The sequence below is a fragment of the Synchiropus splendidus genome, chromosome 12 (assembly GCF_027744825.2).
Source record: "Synchiropus splendidus isolate RoL2022-P1 chromosome 12, RoL_Sspl_1.0, whole genome shotgun sequence".
In the NCBI taxonomy this organism is placed as follows: Eukaryota; Metazoa; Chordata; class Actinopteri; order Syngnathiformes; family Callionymidae; genus Synchiropus; species Synchiropus splendidus.
In genome coordinates, this window is record NC_071345.1 from 14,882,639 (window position 1) to 14,900,982 (window position 18,344).

Genomic DNA, 18,344 nt, shown 5'->3' on the forward strand with positions numbered 1-18,344 from the left:
TGAAGCCCAAGAAATTGTTTACAATTAAACTTAAGTAAAAGGGATAAGAGGAAGTTTGAATAAATGGCTGCGACCAGATGAAAATCCTGTTTTCAGTCTCCGATACACAGTATATTGGAGAACTGTCAAAACAATTGAATGCATCGGCAGCCAATGTTAAAATTCATGAAACACACTGACACCTTCCATGTTAATACCTTTATTTAGAAAAGAATTTTGCAAAATGCTTTTAGTAGAGAGAACACAAATGCTTGTAAAAAAATAATAATTATAATCTGCCTTGAAATCAAATATGAACTTTTTTTTCTGTAGCAAACAAATGTGTTTTTGGTTAGTTTTCATACAAACTTTTTACTTGATACATAATCACAGCCAAGTGTTGATTTGAAAAGGCAACAGCATTTCAATATGTTTTGAAAGAGTATGGTACATTTGTATCAAGCATACCGCGTGCATCACTATACACACTAAAACATTACGTCAGGAAAAAGAGAGAGAGAGAGGGGTACATAAAGCAGGGACACGAAGGCACAGGTGATAAACAAATCAAGGTGTTGTCACACTTGTTTTTGAACATTTATATTTTATGCATAAGTCAGATTACAAATAGCTTTGGTAGCTCGAGATTGGCCAGGTAAGCGCTGTAGATAGAGAAGTAGCCATCTGCGAGTCCACCGATTTATCGGCCGCCGGTGAGGTGGAACACCACTACCACGTAGACAAGGGTCAGGATGAAGCAACCCAGGCCCAGGCCCAGAGCCACGTGGTTCAGGGTTCTGGCTGTCCTGCTGCTGCGTTCGGCCGCCATGCGGTCGCCCAAGTTGTTGGCTTCACGTGTCTGGAAACCAATGAATTGAATTCAGAGGTGGAAAATCATGAAGTGACTTGGTTGACCTTACAAGTGAAGAACAAAGTCATTTCTGTGAGGACAATCAGCTTCATGAGCCTTCAGCAGTGATGGGCTTCATGTAACATTTTCAGGGGCCACTAGGTGGCACTCTCCGCTCTGAGGTCTTTGGTTTTCAGCAACCATTTCAATGAAACCCCACATTGTTATAAACTGAAAGCGCCACAGACAGAGCTTATGGACTTCCGGTCCCGATATCTGCCGATGCCGATATTCCTCCAAGCCGATACCAGAGCTCAGTTAGCGTTTTTTTCACCATTATTGTTGATAGGCATTAATTAGAGAAGGAAACTAGAGGTCGGAGTGAGACCACAGAAGGCAGTCGGGAAACATGAAATCCTGACACCAGCAAAAACATTATCCTGAAAACAAATTTGCAACTCTGAAGTTTTCACATCAGCATTTGATATGTATTCAGATTTATTGATTTCCTATTATGTTTTGATAGCGACCACTACCACTCCACTCCACTTCACTTACGTGTACTTTGGGTTCCAACTGACTCATAAATACCTTACATCCTGGGACTGAAGTGTGGGAGGTTTTTCTCCGGGTGACTTCTGCTAAACGCTTGCATGTTAAATTACGACATGTTTTCAACTGACGTCTCAGACCGCTGCTCTGTGAGCTCAGTGCAAACTGTGGAATGGACCTCCCAAGGCACGTCTCTTGCCTCTCACCGACGCACAGGAAATCCATTCCACAGTTTGCAGTGAACTTGCAGAGGAGCTGACTGTGAAGAGATTTCAGTTGAAAACATAAAGCTCACTCTCGGCTCGTGGATCGGTCATCATGTCGGCAATTCTCGATCTGTCACAAACGTTGGTATCAGTGGCCGATATCGATATTGAATCGGATCAGTCTCATCCCTAACAGAGCTCTGAACAAAATGACGTAGTATAGATGGTTAATATGTGGTCCGCAAATTTAATTATTTATTTTGGATTGACTTGATTCTTTTCAATTGTATTAAAAAAAAAGCTCTTCCCAAAACAGGATATGAGGCATCATGAACAGCCACTTTGTGGTTTGAAAGAAACTTTTGAATGTCACTGTGTGCTTTTCTCAAATGCACTCTTGATCCACTAAGTCTAAGTAACCGTTCACAATTAAACTTGTTAAGTAAAAAGGGATAAGAGGAAGTTTGAATAAATGGCCGAGACCAGATGGAAATCCTGTTTTCAGTCTCCAATATACAGTATATTGGAGAACTGTCAAAACAATTGAATGCAGCTGCAGTCAATTGTTTTAATTCATGAAACACACTGACACCTTCCATGTTAATATCTTTATTTAGAAAAGAATTTTGCAATATGCTTTTACAGCTCTGTTTAGTAGCGAGAACACTAATCTTGGAAACTTGTAAATAAAATAACAATTATAATCTGCCTTGAAACCAAATATGAACATTTTTTTTCTGTAGCAAACAAATGTGTTTTTGGTTAGTTTTCATACAAACTTTGTACTTGATACATAATCACAGCCAAGTGTTGATTTGAAAAGGCAACAGCATTTCAATATGTTTCGAAAGAGTATGGTACATTTGTATCAAGCATACCGCGTGCATCACTATACACACTAAAACACTACGTCTTGAAAAAAAAAGAGAGAGAGAGAGCGGTACATAAAGCAGGGACGCGAAGGCACAGGTGATAAACAAATCAAGGTGTTGTCACACTTGTTTTTGAACATTCATATTTTATGCATAAGTCAGATTACAAATAGCTTTGGTAGCTCGAGATTTGCCAGGTAAGCGCTGTAGATAGGGAAGTAGCAATCTGAGAGTCGACCGATTTATCGGCTGCCGAGGACGGAGACCATAACTGCCACGTAGACGATCATCAGGATGAAGCAACCCAGGCCCAGGCCCAGAGCCACGTGGTTCAGGGTTCTGGCTGTCCTGCTGTTGCGTTCGGCCGCCATGCGGTCGCCCAAGTGGTTGGCTTCACGTGTCTGGAAACCAATGAATTGAATTCAGAGGTGGAAAATACTATCTTCTAAGGGCTACAAGTCTGGTACACACTGGAGAAATCATGAAGTGGCTTGGTTGACCTTTTTAGTAAAGAATAAAATCATCTCTGTGAGGACAATCAGCCATATGTAGAAAGTGAATGGATAAAAGATGCTGCTTCATTTTATCAGGAAAAAAACGGACTTGCTCTAGAAGCGTAAATATCCATTTTCCAAGTGATGTGGGACAGACGTGTGAAGTCCAACATCCGAGATATTTGACGAATTTAAGGACACACACTGCATTTGCGATTTGAATACATCCAATGTGCTGCTCGGTTACACAAAGCCTTGCTTAACCATCTCGTGGTCTCACGCTCCTGTTGTGTTTTGCCAAGGAACACCAAAGCTCCACTTCACTTACGTGTGCTTTGGGTTCCAACTGACCCATAAATACAGCACATCCCAGGACTGAAGTCAGGGAGTTTTTTTCTCTGGGTGATTTCTGCTAAACGTTCGCATGTTAGATGACACCATGTTTTTAGCTGAAGTCTCAGACCGCTGCTCTGCGAGCTCACCGCAAACTGTGGAATGGACTTCCCAAGGCACGTCTCTTGCCTCTCACCAATGCACAGGAAATTCATTCCACAGTTTGCAGTGAACTTGCAGAGCAGCTGACCGTGAAGAGATTTCAGCTGAAAACAGGAAGCTCAGACTCGGTTCTTGGATCGGTCATCATGTCGGCAATTACCGATCGGCTACAAACATTGGTATCACAGCCTGATACCGATACTGGATCTGATCGTTCCCATCTCTAACAGAGCTCTGAACAAAATGACATTGTTTATCTTTTTTAAGAACTGATCTGTGTCTACTAATACTAATTCCTAATTAGTTCATGGACATTTGTTTTAAAAAAACATGTTTATCTTGGCTTATAAATGAAAAAAATTCCACTGCAGATAAGCAGGAAAAGCCACTGCCTGGCTCAGAGGGACTTGGACAACGTCCACACATCTCATTCCTTCATGACATTATCTCTCCTCAACATTGGTGCGAAGTGGAAAACACTTGGAAGGGAGGGAACATGGAGCGTGACAGAGGTGAACAGCTGGGGACAGATGGGTCTGCTGACTACTGCAGGTCCAGTTTGCTAAGCAAAGACAAAGAGCCGTGAGAAACTGTTGGCTAATAGCCGAGAAACGCTTCAGAAAACGTGTGTTGGTGTGTGACAGAGATGCCGTGAGAAAGTGAAGCTGGTTGTGATTATCCGCCTCTGAGCCACACTCTCAGTGCTGCAAACACATGATACTTCCTGGGCGTGGCTTTGTTGCTACCACGTGACAGGCGACTGGTTGCACAAGGATCCCAGGACTTGGGCGTCACTTTGGTTATAGACTATGTTTAAAGACTGAATTTGCGTCAAACTTCAGGGCCGTTTATGACATGTGATCCAGATGTTGAGCAATTGCTTCCTCCAAGCACTCACATCAGAGACCTTCCAGCTTGTCGAATCAAATCTCAGCAAAAAAAACCTTTGTTGTTTGTGGTGCAGCAGATGTCTGCTTTCAATTAGGCTGAGATCCACAAAAGCAGCTGTGTGAAGATGTTCTGTCATTCATGAAATGAAATGGCTGCTTCCTTAAATGGCAGACTATCGTAACTCTTCTCTGACAGAGCCAAATACTAATATATTTACTCCACCAAGCCACTCATTTTCACCCTAATCGTGGTGTTAATATTATTGCCCAGTTAGAAAAATACATTATGATTGTACTCAGGCGGGTGGCAGTAGCGTAACTGGCTACTGTACATCAACATGAAGACTGTCAGGAGCGATGAAGGAGAAAAAAAACATCAACAGCAGTTAAGCAAGCCACATTTTGGTCACCACCAAACATAACATGTCTGGCAAATTTCATTGACATCTATGTTGTTACTTGAGAGCAGAGAGCAGGTATTATTGAAGTGTGTGTCATAGCTATACACATACACATTAGCAAGTTATAAAGTCATAAAAGGGAATTTTTAAGCGTCATGTTAAGTTTGACTATATTTTACCCTAAAATGGACTCCAAAGAATCACTCTAATAAACACCACAATTACTGACTATTAACGGCAAACACGCAAGACATTATCGTATTAATATTTAATATGTGTTCACCAATCTAATGGGTTGCCATCCATAACTATTAGAGTTTTACTGCACACAAACCAATGCCAATGGAAAACACAACCAAAGTGGAGGTAATACTGCTGCAGGGATTTTAGCAATTTAGGCTTCACCTGGTGAGAGTGACTGAGTAACTGGCTCTGGTCCATCTCTAACCATCTGTATACTTCTTGTGCTAGACCATTTGTAGACTACATCCATGCGCTAGTTCTGGCAGCCATGTGTTCTTTAGTTCTTGCTTTGTTCACCTTGTTTAGCTCCGTTGTTCTACCAAGCAAAAGGTCTGACCACCATGTTATGTTTTATTTTAATGGTTGCTCTGTGCGTTGCGGTACTTGACTGTCACATGCTACTGTTAGATTGTACGTGTTCCATATCTTCCTGTCAATTACTCTCATCAGGTTCTGTTCCTTGATTTTGTTCCTTTTTCTGCCACCGGTTCCGCATCATTCGGCTCTGCTCAAATTCCACCAGTCATTCACTTCCTTTCACAGATCCCTCTATGCAGCACGTGCGTGATGAAATTCACTCCAGTCATGAGTGACAGCAAACGCTCACATTTGCCCACAAATACTGCAGCCAAGGGTAGCGATTCAGACGTAGACAAATCTTAATTGAATGTCCAAATCCCAGTTTTTAAGTGGACAAACCTAAAAAGCGGTGGCGGAGTGTGATGTAAACAAACATGGCTGACCAGAAGGTCCATTTCTCCTGATGCTGTTTTTGACATTGTACATCCCCTCCCTGTGTAACACATCTCTATGTACTGCTTTAATTTGCTGTATTTATCCACCACTGAACAACTCCGGTCACACACCCACACAAACATTCCAATCTTCACCACTTAGACTCATCCAAACATCATAATCGAAAAGATGTATTTATTTCCATGTCTTTTTCTATATATCATGCGTATTGATGTGTGTGTGTGCTCTTTGCACTTAAAACACTCTTTGCTTTTTTGCAAATAAAGCATATTTGTCAATAATTGTTGCAGGCAATTGTTTGGGCTAAAACTGACACTAGTTTGTCACAAGCTAATTTACAATGTTCGCTATTTCCTATCATGTTGTTCCAGAACCATCGCAACTCTCATCTCAATAAAAATAAAAAGTTCCGTAAAATGAGGCATTTTTAGCCACAACATAAAACTTGCGTGAGGGACTGAATCGAACACAAAAGTAGAGGCGATCATAACGGCTCAAAAGTTTGAATCCTTGAGCCACATTTTGCTCAAGTCTGCATGGAAAATGGAATATATTTGGATAATGATGAACCTCAAGGGAAACATCTAGAAGGATTAAAACAGTCCTCCTGCCTTCTGCATGATAAGAGTGATTCTTCAACTTTGCCACTGCAACAGATGTGTAACAAACTAGACGCTGTAACCTTCGAGCCCAAAAGCAAACAGGATTTCTGGGAAATCAAATTATCGAATCCAATATTAGCCACGTGAGCGAAGGCCAAAGGTGTTTGCTTTGAACAATTAAATCATGTGACCCTCCCCCGTCGCACACTCAATGGTCAGCTGCCAGGCAACCGTCGGAGCTGGTATTTTCTTTAGTGCACTTTTGTTTTGCACCCAGGCCGTCCCACTTTAGGAAATCCTTTATCATTTGGGGACACTTTCTCATTACCTCTCACATCTACTGATGAGAACATTCATCTAGCATATTCAACTTTTTAGACTTCTGATTTCAGAAGAACCATTCTGACAACAACTTTCTGTTGAGAGTGTGTATGTTCTACTCATGCTGGCACAGGCTACAGTGGGGCGCCCAGAGTCCTCTGGCAGTCTGAAGATCTACATAAGTGTGAGACATTGTCTCTCTGTTGGCACTCTGCGATGGACTGGTGGACTCTTTATGAAGCCACTCTACTGACTCGCGAGTCATTGTGCAGTGATCTACCCATCAAAAATGTTAATTCCCATGTTACCTAACAATCCACCACTGCGTAAGTTGTGAAAAATAAAAGGGTTTTATTCTGTCTCTTTTTAATGTCTGTCCCCAAGAACTGACAGCAACCTCACGATATGATACGCATCATGATTCTTAGGTTATGATGTGATATCATAACATATCACATCATCGTGATATTATACCCAGCTAACTTAAAAAAAACCTCTCACAATACTCACTGAAAAGACAAATTAAGTCATGACTATTTCATTGAAAACAAGTTGTCCATTTTTTTAATGCTGTACGCCAAATGCAGAGTTACCTCCATGCAATGTCACTGAAACGACAGTGACATTGCTCAGGTTTGTTTTTCCCCCAGCATCTCATGGAAAAAGCATCTTAACTTGCAGTGCAGATGTTAGCAACATTACATCTCGATTTCTTCTTTTATTATTATTATTATTTCATTTTTTTAAATTTATATTTTGACCGCCTGCTGCTGTTTGTGACGATGAAGTCTCTCAATCGCTGAAAAAAATTGCCCCAAAACTTTACTGACAGCAGGTATTCTTGCATCTTCTTGCAAAGCCTTCAGCATTTATTGACACTCTATATAAACACACAAACAGATAAACAATAACTGATGTTATGAGATGAACTGTCGACATTTTATCAGAGGTATTGCGACATGCAGGACACTTCCACGACTGGGCACAATGATCTACCCGTTGACTCCCTTGTTTTGAGGGCTACTGGGGACACATAACACAGGTTGGACTAGGCGATGCTAACTTGTTCCCCGTCCAAACATACTGATGTTCATCTGTGACGCAGGTACAATTTACCACAGTGAATGGATTACTATGGAGGTGTTTTAACTGGGAATTTCTGATATCTGAGATTGGCAGCGCCAATCCTGGGTGGAAATGGAAAGCACTACAATTACCCGATACTGTAATGGTGATGAACAGAACAAAAAAGATTTTATTCATTTGAACAAAGTCCAGAGCTGAGTCTGAAAATGGTTTTGTTGATGTATAGGTTGTTTGATGAACCTTAAATGGTACCTAGGTCGGTGGGCCTTTCTTGTTGTCAGTAATGACAAATGGCTCTCAGGCATAGCACAGACAAGGACAATGGAGCTTATCAAATTTACTGCACCCCTGCTCTGCTACTTCGATCGAATTAGCAGGCATTTCCTCTGTCTGTCTGAGACTAAATATAGCCTGATCATAAACAAGCAGACAGGCCTTTTACATGTTCATCTAATTTCACAGGTTTTTATTTAAAATGTTTGGCCATTTATGTTCCCGTCACGCACTCGCTATCTTCTGTGTATTCACCTCGTGAGGCCACTGAGGACTGGAGCCAATGTCACCCCGCAAGAGGTAAAGGAGATTGTAAATCCTACGAGTGGGCCCACGAGTACAATATCAAATATCTTTTTTTCATACATTTTTCAAATGATTAAAAGCAGAGCAGCTGGTTTTCACTTTATCAAATCTGACCTTTTGTGTTTGGGCGTCCTTATACCAATGTTTCCGTGCCTCTCTAGCTAATGGCAAGCTTCTGCCCTATTGTCAGTGTGCTGTAACATCCTGTCACATGTCATTTCCCTCAACTGTTTTCCCATCAAATGCAGCCATGATGTTTGACAAGTGAATTTCCTCATATAGAGGAATAGGAGAGGCTTATTTTTAAATGTAAACACGGTGTTCGTGTCGAACCAGAGATGTAAACAAACTCAGGCTTTACACCAAACAAGGGGAAATTCTACTACATATGCTACAAATATCCTTATTTTCCCCCAACCGGCTACAGTGTCACCCCATTAGTAGGAACATTCCAAGCAGTCCAACCAACCCAGCCCCCAATGATGACCCCAAACCATTTGACCCCTGATTCTGAGGCCTGCAGTGATAGGCTGGCAGCAAAGTCAGGAGTGAACAGCCTGTGCCTTTGCTGTGTTAGGACGATAAACACTCAGGCATGACACAGAAACACAGGCTCTGTTTGTTGAGCAGCATGTCTGCTGCTTTTATAGACACGTTTCTGTGACGACTGCATTCCCAAACACAGGGCTACTTGCTTTCATCTTTAAATGGAATCGACTTGGAGCTCCACATATGTGATTGATTACTGTCTCAGTTTCAGGGAGAGGAGACCTTTCTCTCGTCTAAACAACAACTCCCTGACGATGACTCAAGGTTTTAAAGGGTGCACCTGTGATTATATTTAAATAGGAGTATTTGTAGCCCCATAAATCATCTTGTTTCCAACAACAATCACTTATCCCTTGCTGGGCAGGAAATGAACAGCTATTGCAGAAACACTGAACTTTATGTTCCAGAAATCTCTATTAAGCACAGGAAGCGTTTCAAGACATTAAACTCTCACCTGGTCTCCTTCTTTCTGCTTGGCAAGCAGTTGGCGTTCACAAATAGGAGAGTCCGTTACACATTCTCATTCCAGATACTGACGTCTAAAACACTCTTTTGACCAGGGCCTGTAGCTGAGTCGAACCTTAGCTCAACTCAAAGCTTGACTAAAAGAGAAAAAAAAGATGTGTCCTCGGAACCTGAGTTTTGATAACGCATTCCTGTGGCTGTGGTTATTCATTAAATAGTTGGCATCAAATCCTCTCATAACCATTCCAGCCTTTGTAAGACAGGTTTCCCAAACTCAATCACACAAAAGCCAACATTTTAAAAACAGTTTGTGTCATATTAAATGCATATATTTAGACTTAAAATGGAAAGTCCTTCAACTGAAAATAGTCTCAACTATGCCTGATTTTTTTTCTATAACTGACAGAAGACAAAAGACAGCTTCAGTAACTGAGTCTTGTTTTTATTGAAAAACAATATCCATCATCATGGCAGTTTGCTGCGGAAGCAGGCACGGTTGTAAATAAAATATTTAATGAGCACAGCAACAGCAACCAACAAATGTGTCCTTAGTTTTCCTTTGGAGCGCAAAAAGACTAAATGCCAACTGCAGGAACTTTGTGGCCATTCAAAATGCTGACTATGTTAAACATTGAATCTCAGGAGCCACATAAATGAATTGGCCATTGCGCAATATGAAGGAAATGTGTGAAAATCAATTGCCTACCAGTGCACCAGGGTAGTAAATCCTAAACTAAGTGAATAGAACCACATCACGTGACCAAGTTCCATGTACACAGTTGAACTCAGTTTCTACAAGTGATGGACCTCTGGCCATCAAAATTGTACTCCACTTGGCAACATTTATTGTAAAATGATGAAACATCTTGTAGTCTTCAACCATTTGGTTTACAGGAATGTTCTGTAATGTCTTTCCATTCTTAACTACTTCCAGGAAAGAGACGATAATGCTCCCCAGACGGCCTTCCTGGGAGTCTGTGTAAACGCTGTTGAGCAAACATTTATAAAAACCTACGTCAAACATCGAGCTCAATAGGAGAGCGCATCACATTTTTTTGGTACGTAAATAATGGAGCTTTGTAAGAGGCATTCGGATATAGCCGTCTCTTCTCTCCCAGTGAATGTAGCAAGGAACGCTTCATGTTGTTAGCATAGTTAATGTGGGAGTCACAGTGACTGGCAAGCAGCAGGTGTTTCAGTGAATCCTGCTATATTTAGTTCAACGTCAGAATGAACATGTGGCTACCTTTAGAACTGTTAATATTCCACAACAGGAATTTTGAATCACAAAACTGAAATTGCCAACATAAAGACCTGTGTTTTGTGTTGTGTTGTGATTTGTGGTACAGAAGTCCATCCATCCGGACCGCTTATCTGAGGTCAGGTCACCCTGTAGGCTGTCTAAACAGAGAGGCCCAGATTTCACTTCCCTCGAACCTCCTTTAGTTTGACGTGCCCGAATCACATTCCTGGATAAGCTTCGGAAGGCTTCCGAGCTAGCTAGCTAGGCTAAGCAGTGGAGGACTCACTCTGAGCACAGGTTTCTCTCACCAAAGGAGAGTCTAAAGACAAAGTCAAAACTCAAGTCAAAAAAACAATTTCCTCCTCTTGTATCCAGGACCTTGTCTTCAATTGTTTCCTAAAGCTTGTGACCAGAGCTGTGAAGGAAAAAAGACCTAACACTAAATCAAGAGCTTTGACTTTTGGCTATAAAATCTATCATAACCCTTCAAGTACAAAAGTGGAATCATACTAGCAGGAGAATGAAACCGCACAAGGGTGTTTTTCCCAGCTCAAAAGTATCACAACCACATCCTTTCAGCCGCCACCACTGTCACGTATTGCAGGCAGTTAAAAAAATAGTGGTCACCTGAATATAACACGAGATATAAGGTAGTGGAAACATCTAAACAACAAGTGGAAAGCACAGCCATGATTATGGTGGATTTCACCATGTTTTTAATGGAAATTTTAGGAAGAAACATCACTAAAATACGTCTGTTGCTGTTTATTGTTTTTATTGTCACCACTTCATAAAAACTCTGCTCTTCGCTTCCATGATTCTCTGTCTGGAAAAGTGCTTTATGGAGATATGCGTGAGGTCACATCGCCATGGAGACGACACCACTCAATGATTTAGTTGACTCTTTACTGCATATAAATCAAGATGATAACAGCAGTCGGTCTCTGGGGCCTCAGTCCAAATATACTCAAGCATAGTAGCCACTGTCTCTCCCAATCTGATTCTTCCACAAGACACTTTGATAGTTTATTACTTTTACTTTTAGGGGACAGAAGCAGTAGTGAAGGTTGTGATGTCACTGTGTCTCACATTCCACACTTGAGAGAAACACTGTTTCCATGAGCGACAACAAGGCAACAGCAAGAACTGTCTCGGAAATTCTATGCCGAGACACTGGAGATATTGTGGTGAGAGATAGAAGAGATTCCAAGAAGTCTTTGTTGGCTTGGTTCACATGCCTTAGCAGGTTCAAAATTAGATCTGTATTTGCAACGTTTCATGGGCACAAACTTCATCATAGAAAGTTGGGTTTTCTTTGCCAAAACAACAATATTTGTTAATAAGACTTTTATTATATAACATGATCTGAGTTGTAACAGCAGCCTGGTAATTGACCTATAAGAGGGATTCTGCAGTGCAGACACACAAGACTCCATTGGGTAAAACACTGATAGAATAATGCAATTTCTGAGTTTTACAACCCACTTCCTCTTCCCATTTCCTGACTTCACAGAGCAATTGTGGGTGAATCATGTAAAAGTACTGTTGAAACTTTGTACAAATCACAGATCTAGCCATAACATGTGCTCACAGCTTCGCATTTACTCATCTCGAACATTTTTTCATCACATGACCAGCTGAAAATGGAATCAAAACTTGTTCCAGTGGCTGTGTGCATATAATCGCCACAACAAATTGAGATCTACTTGATAGTGACCTGACTTGATTCTCTCTAGTTTCGCTTTCTTTGAAAGAAAGAATTTGAGTGAATGAAAGCAGAGAAGGCAAGTCTCTGCATGCCACCCCAGGGCCCCCTGTTGGGCCTGTGAGTCAGAGGTTTACTCTCAAGAGTTTTCCTATGTTTCCTCATACCATGATGCATTTTGAGTCACCTACATGCATCAGCCAATCTCAGAGCATCTGGACTTGTACGGGAAACTTGTTTGTTTGGACCGAAAATGTGCACCTACACAGTCCTTATGGGATTCAGCTGTGGAATGGACAATCACCTTGCCCTGTAACTACTTTTACTAGCTCTGGCAGGAGTTTTGCACTGTGACTAAACAAAACAGATGCCGCCATATACCAGCGTAATCTGGCGGCCAAGATACGGTCAAGAATTGGATGTCCATTTTTTTCATGTTTTGACGGCCAGATGCCCTCCTAGCTAAAAGCCTGAGTTTGGTGGCAGCAGTGGCGCTCCTTTACATGACCAGCATCGCCATCTGAATTCCAGAAGTTCTGAAAACATAATCTGGAGTTGCATCTTTTGGTGATGGGGTCAGCGGCATATTAACAGGGGCATTCAGACACGTGTTCTCCCTCGACCGCAGTGTCCCCCTGTTAGTACTCACTCTCGCCAGCTGGGGGCAGTATGAACAAGAGAAATAACCGAAAAACGTTCCTACTATTCATATTACCCACAATGAACTTCTTAATTTGACACTCATGTAATAGTCACACTTCATTCATATTTCTGATCCAACAAGAGCCCAAAAATGTAACTAAGGAACAGTCATGGGGGACTGAAAGTTTATCCTGTAGGCTAAAGCACCCATACATATACCCACATTCGGTGTCAGCTTGACTAATACCTGGTAGCCTCTTTCCTTCTTGACACAAAATGCACATTAACAGTCCAGTGTTTTGAGTCAAGCATTTTGGGACGGATTGTTGACATCTGCTTGTTGAAAAATAGCTTTTTGTAATTCAACGAAAATACTGCAACTGGTTGCTTGGAGGTTGCATAATCAGCCACTGTTGACAGAACCTTGTGCCCAGTGAGGGATAAGGGTGAGGCCCCTGGCAAACATGTCATCAACAGCTGCTCTTTTATGGTCAGATTTCAACTCTTTGGGCCGATTCCTGCCACACCAGCACTTTCTCCACTTTATCATCTGACCTGATTTGAGGTAACAGCTATACGGAACAGTTGCCTGTCAACTTCCAACAGATTCACAGACTCAGTATAAAACACCTTTCAAATCAAAAATGAATTACTCCCAGATATGTTGTGCTAAACAACAGCCTAGACTCCAACCTTCTGATGAAGCAAATAGCTTTGATATAAAATGGAAGCATGCGTGATCACCAAGCCTGGGTTCAAGACTGATGTGTTGAGAGGGGTTTCCCAATGTTAAGCTCTCCACACCCAGACAAGCCAGCTCTACTAACCAGGGCAGTTGGAGGACAATAACATGCAGCTACTTGCTCATCATCCAGAAAGTTTCACTTTTGGATAAATCGATAAGTCGATCTCCGCAGTCAGAGCTCAAGCACGCGGCTTGTTTTCTGACACAGTGAATGAATGAAAGGAAGAATTCAGCACAGAGTGCACCACTCCCTTCTTTGTCTAGAGCGTCAATCAGATTCCTACACGTGAACCAATCTTGATACAAGTGGAGGAGCAACATGCTGGCCCCTCGCACGTTTTCAGGCCACAGTTTCCGACCGAAGTGGGCGGAGCTTCTGGGTGTAGACTTGAACATTCAAGATGATAACCTTGTATTATTGTTTTCTGCTGTTTAGTTACGTAAATATAGAAATTAAACACGACAAATCCCTCACTGCTCTGGTATGTTTCTACAGCAGTCGCAATATATATATATATATATATATATATATATATATATATATATATATATATATATTATGCAAACTTTAAATCCTTTAAATACAACTTTGTATATTCGTTTGTTAGAGAACACTTTTTTTGTCCGCACAAAGTATTGTCTGAAAAAAATGGACTATGGACTACAATGTGGTTCGAAGTGTACAGCTGGTTTATGGTTTTAGTGGTATGCTTTCTTCGGTATCAGTATCAGGATCAGTACGTGACCTCATTAAGGAACGTAGCAACCGAATGCACCTTTGAACGCTGTGATTTAAGCATAAGTGTGACACTTACAACAACCATAGAAAAACAACCCAAATCGTCACACAACCAAACTGCCACATCGCATGCACGCCCACAACCATGCCAGTCTCTTCCTCTTCAAATTTCAATGACAGCAACAGTGATGAATGAAACACAATTGAAGATGATGAGGAAGTAATTGCAGTTCAGATGACTCAACAGGTGTCGCAATATAAATATATACAGTATACCGGGGTTGGACAAAATAATGGAAACACCTTAAAGCTTTTTTAGCTTTAGCTGTAAGCTTGCCCTTTACCATTTTATTTTCATGAGTTGTTCCATCCAAGTTATGACCCGATCAATAACTGTCATTGAGAGCTAATGCTTCTAATCTGGTGGTTTGTGTTTTTTTCCAAGTAGCTTTTTCTGACTTCACTAAATGGATACGGGTTTCCGGTCCATAGACAACACTTTTTTGGAGCATCTTATATCATAGTGCTTAGTTTTACTCTCATGGTGCCAGTAGTTTTCAAGGTATATGAAAGCAGTGTGGCAGCATGTGATGCTGACTGATTTATCAACCTGCCAACATAAGGTGACGACATTTTGTTCATCTATGCTCTTGACGTTTACTGGAGCATGGAACATGTTTCCTGAGGATGGCATCCGTAAATGATTGATTAAGTTTAAGAGTATTTCAGAGCTTTTCAATGTGACGCCGTCATACTGTTGATGGTTTTGTTGACTTGACTGTGGTTGATGATGAGCTACGTCTGCATTTATCACCACACATTTTGACCTGTTTTCTACAGTCGTTGATCCTCTATATCTTTGGGCGTGGCACTGTCTCCCAACACAGACGGCGGATGCGGCGAACGTATTGAACGTGACTCACATTAATGGAGTAGATGAGAGCAGCAATTCCCAACGGCAGGCAGCAGCACAACATGGTGAAGATGGAGTAGCACAAGTGGTCGTTCACCGGGTTGGCCAGGGGGGCTTGGGCCACATACATAGTGGGCTGGACCACCACTGTGGACGGATTCATTGGACCGTACTGATTCTGGGGGTATGGCTGCTGTCCGTACTTGGCACCTTCATACCCTGGCTGGCCTCCATAGCCTGGTTGGCCTGCATAGCCCATCTGGAAATAACGTACACATACTCAAAGTCAAGCCTAATGTACACACTCACCTGTGTGCAGATGCGTGTTTTAAGTCTTATATTTGAGTCTAACATGTCTTGTATAATTGTTATAATTCAGGTCTGTCACATATAACCTTATATAAAACCGTACAAATAAAAGGCAAAATAATAGTCTCGTAAATAAGCTTCAATTTGACGACAAACTTTCGAAAAGAAAGGAAATAAACACTCAACCTTTTGGATACTCAGTGTAATAATCTTACACCAACTATTTAAACCACTTGAATATAAAGTTCCTCTCCGTGGAATTAAACTCAATAGACAGTCTGAAGACTCACCGGCTGCGGAGCGGACATCCCCGGGCCCGGAGGTGGGTATCCCTGGTAGAACTCGCCCGGGTAGGGCGGTGGTGGTGGCTGCTGGTTCATGGCCGTCTTCTCATCGGACCAGTCTGCTGAGGGAGCGCTGGGGTCCATGGAAAACAACGGTACTGATGCTTTTTTGTCGAAGGGAAATTCCTGGAAAGTGTTCTGACGCACAGAGACTAGTTCCCACGGGCTCCTCCGTCGACTCAGATACTAACTTCAACTGGTGCGCTGATATAGCGAAATCAGCAGGCAAGGACAAGATGCAGCTTCCGGCCACTACCGCCAAAATAAAAGCTGTAAAGGCAAGCCATTTTAAAACTGAACTTTCGCTGTTGGAAAATGCGAGTGAAGAAATCACAATACATTAACGAAATACAGCGCTATCTCCCACAGTAAAGAAATATTCTTGAAAACAATGCGCCCACAAATCTTCTGGTATGAGGGAACACGATCGTGCTTATATGCCATTGTTTATCCATGTGATGCCGAGAAACCGATTCAAAAGTTGCTTAGAAATGGTTTTAAAAAGCTTGAGATGATGCAATTTCTTTTATTGGAAGCCATAATAGAATAGCGTGAGATAAGTATTACTGAAATGTGGGAGCACAAAAAGGAAAAAGATCCCGAATTAAATGTGGACATATGAAAAGGAACTTTGCTTAAATTTAAATAATAATTTATTCTTTTATTCAGTCAATTTTTCCTTTTTATTCTCACAGCCATCCATTCAAGAGAAATTTTTTTAGCTTTTAATTTTCAAGGGAAGTACTTCTGTCCTTATAAGCAGTTACCTTGACACATTTATCCAACCAATGATGCGACTGGATCTAAAGGGGGGAGGGGTGACTGGGGGAGACGGGCCCCTCATCTTCTTGAGTCAGGCCGCGACGCAAACAAACTGAGAAGATCGAGTCTCAAAACTCTACTTGGATAGGTGGAATTGAGTAAACATGTTCGCACGCACCTCCCCCAACCGCAGCGGTTTGGAGAAGATACACAAACAACCGCTATCTTTCCATCCACTTCAGACCCTCGTCGCACTGAGATGGCCCCACCAACACTCACGTGTTGTCCTGACAGTTCATCAGAACGACCCCACCCATCTCTCAGTGTGTCAGATACTTTAAACAGTCTTGGCAAATTGGTGTTTATCAAGAAAAAAACGCAGAAAACATGTGACGTCACTGATGGGAACCGTCTCTCTCCTTCCCGCAGCTATTGCCCGCAACAACCGCGACACTGCGCTTACAGTGTCCATTATGTGACACTAGATGACGCCAAAACCTTTTCTACTTTGTCGTCAGCAGTTCACAGCGATTTACGTTAGGGGTTCAGCAACAAGCAAGTACTCGGGTTTTTACCTGTCAAACAGACATTAAACCTACTTTTCATTTTATTTATACTTTATTATGACATTTTTGTCATTGTTGTCATGTGTTGTTGCAATGCCAACCCCCGAAAGAGTCAAAAGACAAAAATTATTATTTATTATTGTTAAATCAAATACATAGAAAAATGGGGGCAAATACATTAAAGTAAATCAAAATATATGCCAGTAAATTGAAAATAGTTATTTTATATTCAGAAATCAATATAAACGCAACAATACATTTGAATGATTTTGAATAGATTAAACAAAGACATCTAAGGAAATAACATACAATTATTTAGTTTGATTTAAAATACAATATCTAGGAACAAAGTTAAAATATGTGTAATGTTATATATATATATATATATATATATATATATATATATATATATATATATATATATATATATATATATAGTCATTCACTACTGTTTTTAAATGTGTATGAGACAATTATTTTCTCTCATACACAAGTTACTGTGTAAAAATGTGTGTAAAAAAAGATATATAGATATACTGTAATACAGTGGTACCTCGGTTCTCGCCCACAATCCGTTCCAGACGGCCGTTCAAGAAGCCATTTGTGTGAAAAAGAAATAATGCCTTAAAATAGGCTTTTGTAGGAGTGAATGTAGAGTGTCTGCTGCAGGTGCGCTGTTCCTCTATGTGTGTGGCCGCTGCATGTGGGAGGGGTTGATGAGTGAGTGACGTCTCTCCAGAAGTGAAGAGGTGCCCGGTGCGTGTCCAGCTCTGAATGTGCGCTTCTGTGCAGTTTGGCTGTGACAAAGTCATAAACCAAGTCACGCTCTGTCCCAGACTCGCCTCATCCCTGTCCCAGCTCCAGCCCACAACAGGACATCAAACCCTGGAGTGTGCGCTCCAGCCTCGGAGGTGTGGAGAGCGAGCACCTCCCCTGTGACACTCTACCACGGTCCAGTGTGGAGACAGGAAAGGTTTTACACCTCAATATGAAGAAGAAACAGTCAGTAAATGTAGCTAACGGGACACGTCTGCAT

General features: G+C 41.5%; 1 protein-coding gene across 2 annotated transcripts; it reads right to left on the bottom strand.

The window, feature by feature from the left end:
* Positions 1–183: 183 nt before the first annotated feature.
* LOC128768852 (interferon-induced transmembrane protein 3-like) lies at positions 184–16,171 on the bottom strand. 2 transcript variants are annotated; one of them, XM_053882069.1, is made up of 3 exons: positions 15,927–16,171; positions 15,338–15,586; positions 184–838 (listed from the first exon to the last, which is right to left on the bottom strand). In XM_053882069.1, exons 1-3 carry the CDS (start codon positions 16,062–16,064, stop codon positions 680–682), a joined length of 546 nt encoding a protein of 181 aa, XP_053738044.1. In that variant the 5' UTR covers positions 16,065–16,171; the 3' UTR covers positions 184–679. The 2 variants fall into 2 exon arrangements, with proteins under 2 accessions (XP_053738044.1, XP_053738043.1); XM_053882068.1 differs by lacking the exon at positions 184–838 and adding an exon at positions 2,181–2,860.
* Between the last annotated feature and the right edge of the window lie 2,173 nt (positions 16,172–18,344).